This window comes from Tachysurus vachellii, chromosome 11 (assembly GCF_030014155.1).
Source record: "Tachysurus vachellii isolate PV-2020 chromosome 11, HZAU_Pvac_v1, whole genome shotgun sequence".
Classification (NCBI taxonomy): Eukaryota; Metazoa; Chordata; class Actinopteri; order Siluriformes; family Bagridae; genus Tachysurus; species Tachysurus vachellii.
In genome coordinates, this window is record NC_083470.1 from 22,094,848 (window position 1) to 22,115,934 (window position 21,087).

At 37.3% G+C, this 21,087-nt stretch overlaps 1 protein-coding gene across 1 annotated transcript in view; it reads left to right on the forward strand.

Annotated features, from left to right (window-relative positions):
* ntrk2a (neurotrophic tyrosine kinase, receptor, type 2a) overlaps nt 1-16,526 on the forward strand; it is a 46,568-nt gene extending 30,042 nt beyond the window's left edge. The window contains exons 13-18 of the mRNA XM_060881709.1: nt 4,727-4,915; nt 5,520-5,656; nt 6,565-6,737; nt 8,223-8,463; nt 13,306-13,464; nt 14,256-16,526. Coding sequence (XP_060737692.1) covers nt 4,727-4,915; nt 5,520-5,656; nt 6,565-6,737; nt 8,223-8,463; nt 13,306-13,464; nt 14,256-14,441 — 1,085 coding nt within the window. The 3' untranslated portion in view covers nt 14,442-16,526. The remainder of the gene's footprint in view (nt 1-4,726; nt 4,916-5,519; nt 5,657-6,564; nt 6,738-8,222; nt 8,464-13,305; nt 13,465-14,255) is intronic.
* The last annotated feature ends 4,561 nt before the right edge of the window (nt 16,527-21,087 follow it).

Sequence of the window (21,087 nt, forward strand, 5' to 3'; positions counted from 1 at the left end):
CTCTTTTGTAATTTCTGTGCATAATAGAACTTACAGTAACCCCGCTATATACTGGTACTGAATCATTTATGCAGTTGAATGGTGGTCATCTAACACTCTTCAAAATAGTTTTAGTCTTTTAGGGCTTATATGTGTCTTTAAAGATCTTTTAATGGATTAGATCACAGTGATTAGGAAACAATGCACTGGCTTTCAACAACCATGCGATTCATGAATCTGATAATTACTCAATTCTTTCAGTAAATTCCTTGCTAGAAATTCGCATCAGCAGCGGTTGCACCGCTGAATCCATCTACCCTTCATTTGCCATATCAGCACTTAGATAAGTTCACGCCTCAAGATCGTACGCAAAATGTATGACTGCATTCAAAAACTCAAGCAGTGCCGACACGTCTTATCTGATTGGCTGGCGAGTCTGACAAGCTGAAATGATTTCCCATTCAATTAAACTCTTGAGGGATTCACTTTCAAGTTCTGAAGCTCGGAAATCGCGGATATATCAGAGAACATAATCTAAAATAAGTCATGAGAATGAATGAGGATAAATATATTACAGCACTCGTTTTTCTTGTTGTAGTGAGAACTGACAAAGTAGTGAGTAGTGAGGCTGACAAAGAACGCTTTAAAAGCCATACAAGTTCACCAATGTTTAAACCATCTCCCAGATGACAAATTGGCAAATCATACATTTCTGATGAGATACCTGTAATGGGATACTTGGTTTCCTGGAATTAATTTAGCACTGTCATATTCATTATAGAAATGTAGCATCATGACGGTGCTCCAGGTCTAGCTCAGATATCACCGTGGGTAATGTTTCGTTGCATTCTTCTATATATATGACTGTTTTTGTGAGAAAGGTGCTCATTGGGCAGCTGGATGCTTTTAATGCAATTGTCTGGTAGCAATTGTCTATTGAAACCCAGCTTTTAGTCGACGCATTTCCTTACCTGAAGTCCTGGAAAAGCTGGAAGATCTTGAACTCTGTAGTTTTCCACTCATAGAAAACATATAGAGGTTCAGTGAGATCACTGAAGTCAAAGAAATTGCATTCTATTTGCTACATGGTGCAAGTTTAACTGATAGTTATATTCACATCAAGCCATCTAAATCCCACATGCTTAGAAAAGGTGACATAAAGGTCCCTTTGCTCCATAAAGTTTGTCTGTAGAACCATACAACAGATTCAATCCTGATTCTGAGAGAGAACTTCAAGGAGTAGAATTTCAAGGAGATTTTTTTTTAATTAATTGTAATTAGAAAATGTTTAGAATTGTTTTTGGAAGAATCTATTTTTTGTATTTTTGTTTTTAAGAATCTATTATAGAAATTATTTTTGAAATTTCAAGTAGAACTAATTTAGGAAGCTACGTAGCAATTTTTTAGTAAATTAAGTAGAATTCTATTGGCAAGAAGAACAAACTTAGGAAGGATTTGTTTAGGAAATTAATTTCATTAACTCGAGTAGAACTAATTTAGAAAGCTCATTAGAACTTTTTTAAGAAATTACCTGGAACTTACTTGGGAATCTCAGAAATATTTTAGGAATCACAACTACAACTCATTTAGGAAGTTAAATAGAATTTTTTCTATTTAACGTTGTTTATCATGTATGTATTGTAAAGGCCATTGTTATTTACATAACAGCTCAGTATCATGCATTTTTATTTCATTTCATTTCATTTCATTTCATACAAATTAAGCTGCAAAAAAACACTACTGTTTACATCAGTCTTTACTTTTTTCCAATTGGCTATTGAGAAATTAGTCTATGTTTTTGTAACCTCTGTGAGTATTTTAAGATATCACAATTTTCTGCTTTCCCACAAATCCTCAGCATTAATATGTCTGCATTCCAGAGCAGAACAGTCCTCTGGGTCTTGCTGCTGGCTTGAGTGTAGGATAGAAGTCTGGATCTTGAAGAGTGTGTGTGTTCGTTCTGTTGGATTGTTGTGGTGCTGTTACCTGATGAAAGGTTGGTCCAGAGGGAGCTTCAGGAAAAACAACATCTCCAGATTATCACCAAGTGGAGCTTAAAGAATGTGTTCTTGTTACTGTCACTGACATGCTTAATGATGGCTCGACATGTCTGCACTGTTAAAGGGGTTGTTTTGAATTTAACGATGTATCTGGTTTGTTGCTGGATGTTCAGAGCCTGGTGTTAATATGAGTCATGTCTCAGTGTTCACAGACTGTAGCTGTGGTTGAAGTGATCATGGACTTAGTACTAGATTGAGGTCAATGCGGTAAAGCTTTTTTTTATGGACAAATGGCAACTAACAAAATGCACATAGATACATTTAGCACGGTGTTTCTTCCATTTTAAAAATATGCTGCAAAGAACTAAAGAAATAGCAACACAGTCTTTTTGTTTTACTTTCATTTAGCTTTTAGTTTTTAAATTTTGAATCTCAGTGAAATTAGGACAAATTTGTGAATCTCAAGTAGAACTAATTTAGAAAGCTAATGTTTTACTTTTGTGTAATTTTTCATTTTTGTTTTAGCTTTCAAACATATATTTCCTGTGAGTACCGCTTTAAAAATAGTTTACTTACAAACTTAAAATAGGTTGTAAAAACAAATTGTCCTTATAAGCTTACATGCATTTATGTAATAAAAGTAGTGTATTAAAGAAAGAGTGAAAAAAAAATCAATTTTCCCCAATGGCTAATGATTTGTGAGAAATGCCAGTCGAGTATTTTTATTCATGAATTCTTTTATTTCTTCTATTCCCAGAAAAGCTGAATCCATTTCTCCACAATCTCTTACTCATCTTGCAAGCACCAGAGAATTTTTTTAATGCATCTAACAATGATTGACTCACATACTCAAATTCTAATTCTGTGGTAAAATGTTCATTGTTCAAATGTTCACTGAGGATCTGCTTGATTTCCTGTTGATTTTTTCCTCCTTATAAAACTGTCAGATCACATCATTAATGGAAATCCTGTTAAACATGTATGACAGTGAATCGCTCTACTCTAAAGGGCCGAGTCGATTCATATATCAGTAATATATGATTCCAAAGAGAAAGAAAGATCAACATTTAGCTGCTCGCATTTCAGATGCATGAGTGAGATGAAAACAAAGTCAAAATCTGAGGCCATAACTCATCTTGTCCATCCAGGATGGAACAATTGAGACTATGTGGCCACATTTTCCCCTCTCTCTCTCTCTCTCTCTCTCTCTCTCTTGCTCTCTCTCTCTCTGTCCCTGTGTGTTTTGTCTTTTGCTTTCATGATCACAAAAGAGACCTTTGTGTTCTTTTTTGTGACAAGCTGTTTTTACAAGGTTTCAAATCTGTGCTGAAAACAAGCGGCAATGTGCAACGCATTAAAAGACCATAACTAAGACCCTCAAATGCCACTGCATTGAAAAAAGTTCTTTTGCTTTTAGTCAAGTGGTTTATCTTGGAACTGAATGAGGGAAATCTTACACAGTGTACTAATCTCTCTGGTTCTTTGCAGCCAGTTTCCTGTCTAATTAAAACTGCGTAGTATTTGAACACACAACTAATGTAATGTTTGTTAAATGTTTGTTGTAATGTTGCTAATAATGAAGGAAAGATGCTATGAGTTAGTTGGCACTTCTTAAATGAGCTTATGCTAGGTTGAAAGCAGGTTATGGCTTTTTTGACTTGAGCCAGGTATGAAGGAAGGAAATACACAATCTGTATTCTCATACCAGGAAAAGAAATGAATAATACCTTTTAAGAACTATTTAAATAAGTTAATTTCATTTACAGCACATTTGAGGAAATCCTAAAAGTTCATGCTAAATGATTCTGTTTACCGTAGTCACACTTGCCATCCCACTGAAGCCCCACTGAACCGGTTCGTTTCCTCACATAAAAGTCATAAATTTATCAATAAATAAAGCTAGCAGTAGTGTGTACTGTAGAATAGAGTGTTCAGTTTAGCTACCATTGCATTCTTGCGGAATGTCAGCTACTACAACTACTAAATTGAATTCGTAATAAAATTGGACAAGGAATTTGTAAACATGTTCAGATAAATGAGTATCTGAACATAGCTATTGTAAATAGAGGAAAAATAATTTCAGTTTCATTGGAAAGCTAGTAAAAGCTATTAATAGATAACTAGATAATTGATAGCAATGATAATTGAGTTAATAATAACCAGTCACAATTCGTTTTCTTTTTTGTTGTTGTTAATTCAACTTATGCTAGCCACTACACTTGAGAAAAAAGTGTCCATATTATTATATAGCAACTGCCCACATTTTCAAAAATAACAGATGATATAATAATAAGAAGCTAAACAAGCTCATAAGATCAAGTCTGAAGCAGAATCTCACTATTTGTGACTAATAAATTTACTAATAAACAAAATACAAAAGCTAGCATGAGATGTTTGACTAAAGCTAATATTTTAGCCTTTTATACTAGCATCTACAGCAAATATATTGAGCTGTCTACTATAGAAGAAATGAATAATCTAGCCATGCTAGCACTGTGAGCCTACTGCATTAAAACAGAGACCCCACATTTTCCTGCAAAAAATATTAAACTAATAAAGTCATTAAAGATAATTGAAAGAAGTTTATATCCCCATCCATTTTAAGTGCCTTTTGCTCAGATCAGGAAATGTAAACATCTCTAACATTAGCACAAACAGGACACTTGATACTTGATCTCGTTATATAGATGCCTCACTGAGCTTTTTGCTATATTTAAACAATTTTTGGTTTGCTGTCTTCCCCTCAGGCCCTTCTTCAGTCATTAGCAACGATGATGACTCAGCCAGTCCTCTACATCACGTGTCAAACGGCTCAAACACGCCGTCGTCCTCGGACATGAACCCCGATGCCGTCATCATCGGCATGACCAAGATCCCCGTCATCGAGAACCCACAGTACTTCCGTAGCACCAACAGCCTTCTTAAATCCGACACCTGTGAGTCCTCCCACATACACACTCACACACACACATGTAAAGAGTGTACACCTACTTCACGTCCCACTTTACCAGCCTCTCTGTCTCTTTGTTCCTTCCCCACTCTGGTTCCTTTTAATATTGGGTTATGGTGTACAGTGAGTTACTGGAGATCGATGCAGCCTCATCATCTAGCCCATGCTAATGTAATCGGCTGACTGGCTAGTTTTTCTTCAAAAGCATTCCTTAATCACATCACGGATAAATCTACACTCTCTCTCTTTCTCTCTCTCTCCCTCTCTCTCTCTGTCTCTCGTCCTCTCACTATCTGTCCCTAGCACTTTAAACGTCTGATTAATCTGCTCTTATCTCCAAACTGTCCTTACTCGAATAGGGGACACTTGAGTATGCTTAAGCATCTGTGCAAGCTGTATTTTTACCGCATGTAAAAGAAAAAAAGAAAAAAATGCATCAACTTATTAGCACGTCACCATAAGCAGTATGAATTCACAGAACCACTGAACTAAGGATAAATTGATTGTGATGTAAAAAAAAAAAAAAATAGTGTTACATTTATTAACTTTCCTAAATGCGTGTGTGTGTGTGTGTGTGTGTGTGTGTGTAGTTGTCCAGCACATCAAGAGGCACAACATTGTGCTCAAGAGGGAACTCGGTGAAGGGGCCTTCGGAAAAGTCTTCTTGGCTGAATGCTACAATCTTAATCTTTCACATGACCAGGATAAGCTCCTCGTGGCAGTCAAGGTTAATATCATCAAACACGCAACTAATGTAATGTTCATTAAACGTTTGTGGTAATGTTGCCAATAATGAAGCAAAGCTGCTCTGAGCTAGGTGGCACTTCTTAAAAGAGCTCATGCAAGGTTGAAAGAGGTTCTGGCTGTTTGACTTGAGCCAGGTAGCATTTTAATACAGGAAATGTTTCTTACACAATCTGTATTCTTATACTACGAAAGGAAATTAGTAATAACTTTTTAATAACTATTTCATTTGAAGCACACGGTTCATGCTAACTTATTGTGTTTGCCTTAGTCATAATCACCACACCACTGAAGCAGAACTGTTTGGTTTTCTTACATAAAAGCCACAAATGAATCAGTAATTAAAGCTAGCAGCAGCTAGTTAGCATAGTGTTTAGCAACCATTGCATTCTTGCTGAATGACAGCTACTAAATCAAATAATGGGATAGAATTTGTAATGAATATCTCTACCTAATTTGTACATGAATATCTCTACCTTGTGAACATAACTATTTTAGACGTTTTACCATTTTAGGCACCATAAGGACTGACACTTAATTTCATTGTACCCTGTGCAATGACAATAAAGAATCTATCTATCTATCTATCTATCTATCTATCTATCTATCTATCTATCTATCTATCTATCTATCTATCTATCTATCCAGTATTCTATGTTTAAAGAAGCAGACATTTTCTGTAGTTTATCAGATATGAATGTATTAATGCAGTACTGCTGCTAGCAATTATTCAGTCTGTGACAGTATAAAATGAATTATTTTGAATTATTTATTGAAATAAGTGGAAATGTAATAGAAGTATTAAAGAGAGAATGTACAAACTGGACAAAGTAGGTGGGATTGTAATGCTAAGCTTCTTGTCTTGTGTGTTTCAATATTGCACATCTACAGACTCTTAAGGAAGCCAGCGAGAACGCACGCAAAGACTTCCACCGTGAAGCCGAGCTCTTGACCAACCTGCAGCACGATCACATCGTCACCTTCTACGGCGTGTGTGTGGAGAGCGACCCTCTAATTATGGTGTTTGAGTATATGAAGCATGGAGACCTCAATAAGTTCCTCAGGTATTTTCACTTCAATGCAGTTTGGTCTAAACATAGCAGCCTGTTGTGCAGCAGCTTGATGTAGATTTCGATTAGAAAACCTAGAAAAAATGGTTACTTATGTAATATATAAATATAAATTATATATTAATTATATAATATATATTAGCGAGTGACAATACTTTCCTGATATTTCTCATGATGTTGTAACTAAAATAGTGTCTTTTTTTGCTAACCTGTAAGGTGAACTAACAAGGACTGCTTTATAGATCATGCTAATTGTTTCCCTGAATGTTTTATTTACTCATTACCCACATTAGCTTTGTCACGTCTTTGCTCATATTTTCACCAGAGAGCAATGAAATATTTTTAGCAAATTCTTTGCTAAACAATTCCCTACTAGTTTTAATGAATAGTAGCCACATTCTTTAATAGCTAAGCAGTTCTTTGAACTTAGTATTTCTCAGGAATTTTGCCAACATGTCTAGCATATTGAAAGGCTACTGTTTGCTAATCTGTATTGACAAGGGTTTATATCATGTTAGATAGAAAATGCCCACTGTTTTCCTGCTTGTGTTAACTACTAATTATTAGTATTTTATATATTTACTTTTATAGACTTACTGAGATTACAGTGTAGAAGAGTTAAATAGTGAAATGGTAGTATAGTAAGTGTGAAGATGTTGTGAATAAGAGTCGTGAGCTGAGCACAGGACAGTGTTTATGATTACAGAGAGCGGCTCTCAGGTATAAATCTACTGTATTCTGATGAGTCTTGAGTATAAACTTTTTTGCAAATCATTCGGTTATTCATACGGCAGCACATATTGTGTCGATAGTGTTTATTCACATCCCGAATCTTTGCCCTTGTATCTTACTTGACCTGTTATGTGATAGGATTGTTGTCATTTTGATATCTGTTACAAATCCATCATCGTCATTATCATCAGTAGATTATATGACTAAAAAATGACATAATATCACAGCGATGGATTTAAACCAATTATGATAATCCTTAAGACAACAACTGCCTCTAGATTTATAGTCAGCTTATTTCATTTATAATTTTTTTACAAAAGGCCTCCAAAATATGCAAATTTGGAAATGCCTCCTTTCCCCATACATGGTCATGTTTCCTCCAATGTTCTAGGTAAACCTGCAATGCCTGCATTTGCATACTGCAAAATGATTGGCCCCTTGTATATTATGATGCAATAACTCTCACTCACCATACAGTATTTATTTATTTTCCGATCGTTCAGGGAGAATTTGCAGCTTCAATTCCCAAGGGTTTAAAGAAAAAGCTGAACACAGAAATATATCTGTAACGCTTTGAGTATTATTTAAAATGTAGCTTAAAAAATGGTTGTAAAATTTTTTTTTGCATATCACCCATAGAAAATCCAATTATCAATCATCTAATTGTCAGTCTAGAACAAATCATCTCTGACATTCTCTCTCTCTCTCTCTCTCTGTGTCTTTCTCTCTCTGATTCTCTCTCTGCAGGGCTCATGGTCCTGACGCTGTGTTAATGGCAGATGGTCAGGTGCAGCAGCAGGCCGATCTCACACAGTCTCAGATGCTACACATTGCTCAGCAGATAGCAGCAGGGATGGTGTATCTGGCCTCGCAGCACTTTGTGCACAGAGATTTGGCCACACGTAACTGCCTCGTTGGTGAGAACCTTCTGGTGAAGATCGGAGACTTTGGCATGTCGCGTGATGTGTACAGCACAGATTATTACCGGGTGAGTGGTTTTTAGTGGATGTTGCATTTAGGAAACAGGTTATAGAAACAACAATCACTCAACATTAAAACGCAATGAACAAAATAGAAAAACAAAAAATCTGCGCTTGCACAACAATCAATGTCACTATTAGTAAATATCAAGCCACTGGCCTCCATGACAGCCGAAAGTTATCATTTAATAAGAAAACAGCCACAATGAAAACGTGTAACATTGTAGGAATGTAAAACCCTACAATGCCACTGATGTTTGTTGGTGACAGTAGGTGATTGTGAGATTTAGCGACTGCTAATAGCTGGCGAATAGTGATGTATCTCAGCCTGGAATGTCTCACTATGTCCTGGAATGACTTTTTGCCACCACAAAATATTTATACTCTTTCAAATACAAAAGGCCTCTTAGCTTTTAGCTTGTCTGTATCTATTTATACACAACTAACAAAAAATAACAAGAACTTGAGTCTATTCCAACAAAGAATAGAACGCAAGCCTTGCTTCTGAGTAGTAAAAAAAATCATTAAAAATCATGACAATATGATATGACAAAAGTTTAAGCAGTTAATAATCGTTAGTCCTTTCCAAATCGCTCTTTCTCTCTCTGTTTGTTCACCAAATTCATCTTTCATAATCTGCCAGAGAATAAGACTACATTATTCCTAACTGCCTTCCACACACTGTCTAATCAACACCTACTACTTGTGGGTTTGGCCTTTGGATTCAGCCATAAATGCTGATGTTCTTAATTAGGAACGAGATCTAATCAGGAATCCTGTTTGCACTGCAAATTATATCATACTAACCCAATCAATTTAAATCAACCAAGCTAACTATTTCCTTGCTTATTTAAAACACACATTAAGCCATTCTAGCTACATCAGATATCTGTGTGTAATTTTTTAGTTTCACTTCCCCCAAAAGCTAACAGTGCTAAAGGAAATACAGTATGCTAACCAATTCCCTGCTTGCTTCAATTATTCATTATCTATGTCCTTTAATAGCACGTGCCAGGTCTTGGCTGATATTTCTCAGGATGTTATAATTAAAATAGTGTCTTTTTTTGCTAACCTGTAAGGTGAGCTAACAAGAACTGGTTTGTGTCATGCTTGATAGATCATGCTAACTGTTTGTTGTATTTATTCATTAACCACATTAGTTTTGTCACTTCATCACCACAGCATATTTCAACACAGTAGTGAAATATTTCTGCAAAATTCTTTGCTAAACAATTCCCTACTAGTTTTAACGACTAGTTAGCCACATTCTTTAATAGCTAATCAGTTCTTTGCTCACACAGTATTTCTCAGGAATGTTGCTAACATGTCTAGCCTATTGAAAGGCTGCTGTTTGCTAATCTCTATTGATATGGGTTTATATCATGTTACACAGATGATGCCCATCTTGCTTGTGTTAACTACTATGCATTTAACTACTAATTATTATTATTTTTAGTACTATACGTATGTGTATAAATGATCTCTGTTTTGTAAATCAGAGGAAAGGATTTGAAAAGAGGATGTTAGTAGAATTCATTTTATCTCACTTAGCGAGCACCTGCCGTATTTCTGGAGGTTTTTAGTATAAGAGTAAAGCTGTACCTAGTCTTCTCTGTGTGTGTGTGGTCCCATATTCTCTGCCAGTAAGTCTTTTTCAGATTAAAAAGGATGGGGGGGTGATGAGGAGGGGTGTGTGTGTGTGTGTGTGTGTGTGTGTGTGTGTGTGTGTGTGTGTGTGTGTGTGCTATATGAACAGGAAAGGGGTAGTTTCCATGGCGACTGGGAAGGAAGGGGACATGAGTGCCAGACACTGAAACTGAAAAAGTCATTTAAAGAACTCTGATTAGTATTCACCTCCCCAAGCATAGGGGACAGACAAAAAGAAAGGTGTGTGTTTGCATGGTGGGGGGTCATGTATGTATGTACGTACGCAGAGGTCCTGGAAAGGGAGTGAAGGCAGAGGTGAGGGGATGGAGATAGAGACAGGAGAAATAAGGGTGGATCAACGGAGCGCAAATGCATTGTGAGCATCTATGTTTTTAACATGTGTGTCTGCGTGCTCTTTTTTATGTGACACAAATGGTTTAGCCGGATACTTGATTTATTAATGAGTGTGTGTGAAAGCAGCATAAGGAGTTCACTCAACTCACATCTCTGAGGCCTCATCACATGGTCATGCACCAAAATTCCAACTTGGGCCCTTTTGTGATTGTAATGCTGGTTGTGTGTGTGTGTGAGTGTGTGTGTGTGTGTGTGCCTCAGGCGCATGATTGATTAGCCCTATAGAACATCAGTTTCCATAGAAACAGCTGCTCTGAAAAGCCAGCGGCTGAGGGACGACGTCTCGCTGTGTAAGCTGGTTGTGCAACACACAAAGCTGGCCTTAGGTGGCATTTTGATGGAGCCTCATTAGACTCCTATTGCATAATTACTGTGACGGAGTTTATGAAGCTTTATAAAACGCCACTGCTGACCATATGAATGACCCTGTAAACCTTGTTTCAAAGGGAATCACGATTAGAGCGCAGAGATCCCGAATACGTACTGTACTTTTGCAAAGTGGATATTAACAAACCAGATAAACCTTATAAGGCTTGAAGAGAGAGGCGTATTATCAGCATTGGCTCAGCGTTCGCTGGACGCAAAGTTTATTTCCTGCCATTTAAGAAATCGTAACTGATATGGTATAGATAATGCAAGATATATTCTGATCAACAACCTTAACCACTTGAACCACCACTGTCTTTATTTAACAAATAAATCCAATTCAAGTTATATCTATAGTACTTATAACAACTGACATTGTCTCAAAGCAGCTTTACAGAAGTATAGAAACAGAATAAACATTTTAAAGTTTAAAATTAAGTTACTATTTATTTCCCTAATGAACAACCCTGAGGTGATATGAGGAAGAAACCTTGAGAGGAACCAGACACAGGAGGGAACCTCATCCTCATTTGGGTGATAACAGACAGTAAATAATGTAAATGTAAATAATGTCCTTTCTACAACAGTTTGTAGTGGAGTGGAATTAAGTAACCAAGAGCTACTTTGGAACTAACAGGTCAGGGTGATTTCTGAGTTCATTACAGGCTAAACACTAATTCCTTCCAACCAAAGTCTTCAAATGTTCATCGCTAACGCCCTGGCCATAAAGCTGAATAAAGACATATGAACCATTTCTGAGTTACTATCACCTTCCTGTCAGCTTGAGCAGTCTAGTCGTTCTCTTCTAACTATATCAGCAAACTGCCAAGAACTGAATGATATTCTTCTTCTTCTAATTATTATTATTACAGAAAATTCATTCACCAGCCACTTTAATAGGAACATTGGTTACTATCATTATCATTATCATTATCATTATCATTATCAAAGGCATGTAGATGTGGGTCAGGAGCATCAGTTAATGTTCACATCAAACAACAGGATAGAGAATAAAATTCACCTCAGTGATCATTTTGTTCCCTTTAATCACAGACTTGTAATTTTTTGTTCTCTTTTGAATCATCAAAAATGTGCCTAGCAGAAAAGAATGACGTGCTTTCTGACTCTGATCCCAAAAACAGCATCATCCCAAACCTGTAATATAGCAATAAGAATGCTGTGGATGTAGCGATAACTGAGAAAATGGTGACTTTTAAGTTTTAAAGATAAGCAAGTGGTTAACTGTAAAAGACGGCGACCGGCTAGCTGCCATGTTCCTGATTTCATCATCTCCACAGCGTTCGCTGGTTATCTCTCGTTCACACATGACGTCCAGATTGTGTTCCACATCAACACTACAAGGTTGTTATTAAAAAAATTAGCCTAAAGTTAGACCATGGTGTTCTGGAGATGGTCAGGAATGAACCTATTAGCCCTCAGCTTTGGCTTGGACTGTGTTCTGTCTCATGTGATTCTGGATATAATATAAAATGAACCTTAATCTTAATCAGTTATAATGGTTGTTTTGCTGAAATGATTAAAACAGATTATACTGCTCACGGTATTGTGAAGGTCTATAACCTTTACCAGGTGTGTTAAAAACCACTGTTAGCATAATGTGTGTGTGTGTGTGTGTGTGTGTGTGTGTGTGTGTGTCTGTGTGTTTTCTCATATTAGTGCTCTAGTAGAGCTTTTTTGGAGTCTCTCCCACTCAGTAAAGGCTTCAGCCACTATTGGCTCAATGAGAAAGCTTAAAAGCTTTGGCCTTTAATATTTGATGAGTCCAGTATGTTAAAACAATTAATATGAGGCTAATCCACATACTTCTCTGCAAATACATAATTAATATTTTAAAGCCAACGCATTATGATAAAGCCAGTAAATGAAGAGATGGGCTTGGGGTTTAGTCATAGGTCAGTTTGATTTCCCTGGAGTTTGCAACATGCTGAAAGTCGGTGTTACTTTAGCGGCAGCTTCGTGAACAGCAGCAAGATCGCATCATGTCTGATTTGAAAAAAATAAAGATTCTGTTTTGACTCTCAGTGAATATGGACTGATTTCTTTCTAACTTGGATTGTAATTTCATGCAGTGCGACATTAGAATTAATATATGAAAAAATGAGGAATGCAGTTGTATCTGTCTTTAAGTGTGCGTGTGTGTGTGTGTGTGATAGTTTGTACCGTACCAATCTCATTATGCCTTCAATGAGTTCTTGGGATAAAATATGTTGTGCAACAAATAATATTTATCATCGAGCTATTGATAGATTTTAGCCACTGCACCTTTCGACACTTACCTTTGTGTTTGCAAAAGATTCCTGATGTACAGATGAGAGGATGAAGAAGAGGACAACAATCTCTCATTATCTTCAATATTATTCTGCATTTTCGATAACTCTGACCTTCTTAACCCATCATCACAGGTGGGTGGTCACACCATGCTGCCGATCCGCTGGATGCCACCGGAAAGCATCATGTACAGAAAGTTCACCACTGAGAGTGACGTCTGGAGCCTGGGAGTAGTGCTGTGGGAAATATTTACCTACGGGAAACAGCCATGGTACCAGCTCTCCAACAACGAGGTAAACACACTCCTGTATGAGTTCTGTGTTAATTATTTCTAATGATTTTTATTCTATTCAATTCTCTTTTTGATTAACACTACTGCTAATGTGGCCCAGCTCATCTACTTTAAATGTTATAACAATTATATATTTCTGTGAGTTTGTGAGAGAGTATGTGTGTGAGTGTGTGTGTGTTTGTGTGTCTGTGTGTGTGAGTGTGTGAGAAAGTGTGTGAGGTGTGTGTGCGTGTGTGTGTGTGTGTGCTCATTCTGATACATGATAGTTTCCATAGTAACAACTCATTCACAGGGACTTGTAAGGAAGACACTCGACATTATCTAGCTTAATGGTTAACAGATAAAATGTGCTGCTGTTGAAGAAAGAAAAACGGACAGCCACTGATGTGGTGATGATTTCTGTAAGGATTAATGGAAGGAGTCTCCAGTGTCGGTGCTTTGCAAAAAATCTGTATGTTTACTGGCATACAGTCTTATTAACTTTAAGAGATGGAGAGAAAAAGAGGCTGAGGAAAGAGTGAGTGTATAAAGCTGTAAGTGATAACAGAAACAAACTTGTTTTCAATGTCAGTTTATTATAAGAGTGATTACCATTAACTCAGATTACACCATTCTGTTACTACAGGTCATGACTTAGATTTCTATTCCTTCTTGTCTCCTTGTAAAGTCACGTCACTGGGTAGCAGCTGGTGTGTTGAAAAACTCAATCCAAAAGCAAGCTCCAGCTAATTAGGAGACCTTAAGAACTTAACATTTAACCTTCCTGACCTTTGCCCTGTCGTCCCTTTACAGGTGATTGAGTGCATCACTCAGGGTCGTGTGTTGCAGCGGCCGCGCACTTGTCTGAAGGAGGTTTATGACCTGATGCTGGGATGCTGGCAGCGAGAACCACACTCTCGCCTCAACATCAGAGAGATTCACAACCTGCTGCTCAACCTGGCCAAGGCCTCTCCTGTCTACCTGGACATCCTGGGATGAGTGTGTGTGAGTGTGTGTGTGTGTGTGTGTATGTATGTCCAAACTGCAATCTATATTCCATTCCCCTTCTTGTCCTTTCCTGTCCCTTACAATTCCGTCCATCCTGCTCGTCCTATCCTAAAGGTCTAGTGCGGTAAGCAGCAGGAGCCTCATTTATCGGTATTATTAAAGAAGGACTGAAACGTGACACCAAAGACCTTCCGTGCCGTCGGACCACTCCTCTACTGGGCAGACACTTACTGTACAGCCACTAGAAATGTTACTGTAAATATCGTCTTCTCCAGAACGCATCATTTCCAGGACTTCAGGAAGGGCCTTCCTCTCACGTTCTGCCAACTTTACAAAATGTGTGGAAATGTACCGTGACTGTGTCAGCCAGGGGAAAAGGATCTCCGAAGGCTGCTTCATCTGATCCTCCCTGAACATGTGCATATGTAATAAATACAGTTCTAAAGCGAGAGGTTTGGCAGTAGCACGGAGACCTTGATATCAAAACGCAGTATGCTTTTACACTTCCAAGATTTTTACAGAAAAATTGTGCAGGATTGTAGTCTTTAGAGCACTGAGAGCCTTCACGGTGGTCCTCATAGTGCACTACTCTGAGTGCGGGGGATATCGAGTCATTTGAGACAAGGCCATGCCCATTCTTCAATATGGTTAGTGCACATTTCGGACAAGGGCCCAATTACACAGAGTGGCTGATTATGATGGGGTAGGCTAAATTACGACCCCACCCCTCCCACTACCCCCTTCCTCCCTCCCTCCCTCCCTCCCTCACTCCTGCCTCACTTGAATGATCAGAGTTGAAGCAGTGATGTAGTACTCAAGCCGGGAGCACGCAGCTGTTATGGTGTAATATATATTTCATTACAGTACTAATGTCTGCTATTAGCACCTACTCCCCATAGACTCATACAGAACATAGATGGGATAAAAGGAAAGGAGGGGGAAAAATGGCAAAAAAATATTTTCCAAATAGCAAGTGTATTTGTTGTATTGTTACACAATCCCGAGACTTCTAGTCATTGATGCACTTTTTAATAACAAGAGTTCCGAAAACAACGTTTCAGCCACAAGAACCCTGTTATTAATTAATGAATTAATTTATTTATTTATTTATTTATTTATTTTTGTGATTTTATTTATCTCTGCTTAGTTATTAGGAAAAACATTTCTTAGTATGTAAGAAAGCAAAAAGTGTATGATTTATTTATTTATTTATTTATTTTTCAAACACACACACACACACATTTGTAATGGATTTAACAAGTCTACACACCAACTGCCTGTTAAAATGGCATGTTTTTTGGTTTTGTGAGGTAAAAAAAAAAAGATTAATCATGTCAGAAGTTTTTACACTTTCAATGTGAAAATCTGAAAAGCAAGCAAAAACATTTGGTTTTGTTTTTTTAGGTTTCTAAAGCAAGATGCTGCCACCACCGTGCTTTTATTGTGAATTTTTTTTGGAATTGGACTCATCAGATGGCACACATTGACAAATGATTTGTGATGATTTAATGAAGCATGGGTGGGTTTTTTTGTGAGAAAAGGATTTTCTCTAGCTGTCCTACCCCATAACCCAAACAAGGGATGAACATGAGATAATGTTGACATGCAGAAAGTAATCTGTAATTGTCAGATATTCCTGCAGTTTGTTTAATGCTGTTGTAGCTCTCTTAGAAGCATCCCTGGTTAGTTTTTGTCTTGTCCTTGTATATTCATTGGAATTGACATAGAAACAGAGTTTAAAATTAAATTACTATTTATCTCTAACATCTACAACAGTCAGAGGAAATCATGAAGATTTTCTGTGAGAAAATCATACAAAAACATTTGAAGTTAATCAGAATAATTGATATGACAGCTGCTAAGATAATGACTTTTGAATATGAGGCCAATGAGATTCATTCTGAACACATCCTGGATTAGAACACGTTGGACTAACACCAATGCATGCAAGATATTGTTTAACAGGTTTACGATTAATTATTTTCACATAGATTTTATACATTTTAAATGTAACGTTAAGGGTTAAAGTTCTGAAAGTTCTGACATGATTTTTCTTTTTCATTTCTTTCCACCACAACAAACTGCCATTTCTCCAGAAAAATTATAACAATTATGTATACATATATATATATATATATATATATATATATATATATATATATATATATATATATGGATGTGGGTTTTTCATATTTTTCAAGTGCTAAATGGTAAAATGTACCTAATGTGAGGCACTTATAGCTTATTTTTGCTAATTATTTTTCTTGATTTTCATCTCAAAGAGCAACTGTGCTCTGTGTTTGACCAAAAATGTTACGTGATCTAATGTTTTCTTTTTGCTACTTAATCATTTACATGATTCCTTTCTCAGTGTGAATGTAGAGAGTACGAGTATGAGACGCTACCAAAAACTACTAATGTCGCTAACAGTGAACAAGAGCTAATGGGTTTGTGTTAGCATGTTCTCAGCTAATTATTTAGCTAGGCGCTTTCATTCGGTTTAGCTATATTAATGTTTTTGGTCTATTTTTCCTTGCAGGCATGTTCTAATAGGGCTTATGACAGGTGACTGAGGAAACCTATGTATTGTAAATGAATAACAGTGATGCTGTGCTGAAGAATGAAGCTAAGCTGTGCTAATCTCGACATTTCTAATGTATAATGAACAGAAACACAGGAGAACGTACCAACCGCCCTTGAGGTGTGACCAGACAGGACTTTTCAGGCTGTGTTTCTGTTTAATCATTAAGTGTCTATACAATGCGACCTGGAGGAGTGAGAGTTAGCCGTAAGACGTTGTGAGCGGAAATGGCAGCCATGTTGCTTTTTTTTAAAAGCAGAGCTTAAGATCAGCAAACAGCCGAGGACATCTCAGAAAAATAAAGTATGCTACATGTGTGTGGCTTGTTTTAGACACACTCAATCCTCTTGACACATATCCTCTTAAGTAAAAAAAAAGAGCAAAAAATAAAAAAGTCTTGTATTTTAGCAGGTCTCTTTATAGTATCAGTTTATCGTGGTGTCAGACTCTATTCCTGTTGGGCCACAGCTTAGAGAGATGTGTCTTTTCTCTCTAGTAATTATCAGATAAGTGAATCAGATGTGTTAAATATGAGGTACAAAAAAAAGACTGTGGCTCTGCAGGACTAAACTCTGACACGCCTGGTTTAAACAGCTACATGCTCAAGAGCAAAAACCTCATCAACAGTGACATTACTGTTACAATACGTGTATCCATATAATCCAATGCGCTCAGTGACGTTAAGGCAGTCATGATGCATTGTATTTAATAAAAGTGTCATGCCTTACCAAATTTTTGTACGTGTACATATATATATATATATGTGTGTATGTGTGTGTGTTCAGTTACGGTAAATCATTTCAGTCATGACAAGTCCCTACTGAAGGCCTTGATTGAGCTTATTGACTGAAAATCACACAACAGCATGACTGATAGCTTTGTTCTTTATGTATTATTGACTGGTGACTGAAAGCAATGGATTAAAAAGACTAAACAACTGTTTGCTCATTTATACGTATGATCAACAAAATTGTTAATGGAACTGACTTGCAGTTCAAATCCATTGAATTGTATTTGATTGTATAAAGAGCAGTGGGGAAAATAACGCAAGTGTGGGTTTAAACATTACTCTAAAATTGTAACTAGCTTGTGTAAATTATAATTGAAGGAATGATAAAATGTACTCGGGGACCCATTTGTGAATTTTCTGTAACACAGGATCATGGTAGAAATGTCTATATGAGCAGAAGAAAAATATTGAAAGTATACTCAAGAGTATGAGCTTGTGCTTGTGATATATACTTTCTTTTTGTTATTAATCATGGGAAATTGATTCAATAAATCCACGGCAAAACCTTCCTAAATGTCACCAGAGCACGTTACAGTATAGCCAAAATGAACGATATTACCAAAACATACGGAAATACATATTTTCTGAAATTTCTCATTGTGAAGAACGATAGCTAACACGAACACCGTGTACTCTTCCGAACCCCGACTGACAGTCTGCAGTAAATCATGAACAGTCACTCAATAATTCACTGGCTTTTAGTTTCCAGAGTATTACTGTAACACAGATGTAAACCTGCTGTTCTGATTTTTAACACAGCTACTTGATCATTGTAACCTTGCCTTCTGGCTAGCATCCAGATTGCTAGCTTACACAAAGTATTAAGATTAATAAAGAACATAACAGACCATGTGAAGTCTATTAAATACAAAGCACACTGTGTTTTGTCTCCGTTTCCTCCCTGACCAGTCAGACGAGTGTTTTCCGAGCGCTGCTCTGTTCATGAACCGCTAGTAAAAGAGACGCAGTTCATTTCTAGCCCGAGAACAATATGGCAGTATTAATCTTCATGTAATTTCCTGTATTTTGAAAACACAGAAAAGGATGTTCAAAGCATGAGAATATCCCTAGGAGATAAATGACTGTTTCCGGTGAGGTTCTAAAGTTTTACATGTCACATAAATTTCTTAGCTTAATCACACACTCTTCTGTCCTGCTACTGTACTTCAAGCAGGATCGTTGGCTAGCTAGTGGATTTTTTTTTTTAAATCATTAAACATTTATAGTTGTAAGTTGAATAAAGTTGTACGTCAAACAAATTGGAATAAAGTTAAAAAGCGCTAAAGTAAGTGATCATATTACAGCTGCAACAACAATGACATCCCACTATTTGTAGGCAAAGTTGGCTTCAGAACTATGATGTTATTTCCAGTAAAAGAACATAGTGACCATCAATGCAATAAATTTTTGTGGTGTATTGTTGGATTTTTTTTTTTTTCAATGGAGCAAAACTTTCAGAACACTGGAAGGATTTGAGGCTCCTTTATCATGTTATTATGCCCTGACTACTGAACTGGGGACATGATTGAGACACAACCAGAGTTACACCGCGAAATGGTAGATATTAACAGTTCATATGATCCAAAGTGTGTCACGTTACAGAGAAAACAGAAAGCCGCTTGTCCTGCGGTGGAAAACTCCCTGATCATCACAAAGCACCGACACTGGAGACTCCTTCCAAAAATGCTGCAGAAAACTCGCACAGATTTTTTTAAAATGAATATATTAATATAAACCTGATCATTGTCTTCCTATAAACTGGCTCTAGTGCAGGAAAATGATTCACATAAGTCTTCTGACTGATCCGAACAAAGAATTAAACAGCGCTGTAGTATGGATCCTAAAAGATGCATGCTGTATTAAATCATTTTAAGAAATCATTATTCGACCATAGTGTAGTTCTGCTTGCTGAGCAAAAGATACAAGGCTTGTAGGACATATAATTAGCCAACAAACTTATCCAGATGAAGAAAAAAAAAAAACAGAGTGAGTGTACTGATCAATCAAAAGATCAATGAGGTTGTTTTGACACTGTACATTAAGCCCTAAGTAATTGCCAGAGGGCTAAATGTCTTTAAAAACACAGCCAATGGCCCTCAGTGCAATCTCAGTTGTTTTTCCTGAATGTAGAGCCAAATTCTCTGTGGAGCAGTAAGTGTTTCTTTGTGTGTGTGTGTGTGTGTGTTTGAGTGTGTGTGTGTGTGTGTGTGTGTTCAACATGGAGAAGAATGAATCCTCTTCCATCTTAGCTGCAAAATCTAGTAATAACATAAGCTCCGTATACAGCATATTAATGACAAACATTGCGGTAATAGTAATTGGGATCCGAGGACTTTTGGGTTGTGATTAGCATGTGTCACAGCGAGAGAAGGTGAACAAGGTCAGTGGGTTTGCAGGCGAGGAAGGAAGAGCTGAAAGGAACCAGAGGGGAAAACATAAAAAGCTTTGTTCCTTTTCAAAAAAAAAAAAAGTCTCTCATGAAAATTTAAAGAGGGGAGCTGGCTGCTGCTCTTAACGCCAACACATCCTGTTATTTATCTCAGCCAACTCTCAGGCATTACTGTGAAGCTGCGGGCAGCCAGGAGCTTGTGGTCAGTTGTAATGTTTAACAGCAGTAAATACAGATTAAATGGTGAGCTCTAGGGCTTATGTGTAGGGGGAAATGCACCTAGAGGGTATTTACAAAATAAGCATGTAGCATCTGTTCATCACACTGACCACAAAAAGGTCTGCTGGTGATAAGCGGGCGATAAACTCCTGTCCTGCGATTTAAAATGTGACCATCAGGACAAACACGGAAGAGGGAAAAGTGAACCGGGAAATGGGGAGTAGTAGCTGAGTGAGTGGTGCTGCTGTAGTGGCAAGTCGTACTGTTCGTTATTCAAAAGACTTCAGATATCATCACAAAACAGTGAAATTCTTTCTTCACATATCAAAACTTTTGGAGGTTGGGTTCAGAGCGCAGGGCGGCCATGTACACAGCACTTCTGGAGCAGAGAAAGGGTTAAGGGCCTTGCTCAAGTGCACATCAGTGGCAGCTTGGCAGTGCTGGGGCTTGAACCCTGATCAACCACCCAAAGCCTTAAACCACTTGTGCCACCACTGTCCAGGAATAGAGTAGATTTCTTGAAGGGGTTCCACTTCTGCCAACCAAAAACAGGAATCTGAGGAAACTGTGAGCTCACCAAAACTGGACAATTTCCAACAAGTGTGGAAAAACATTGTCTGGTTCTTTTTCCTACCGTCAACTTCCCATTTTGGATGAG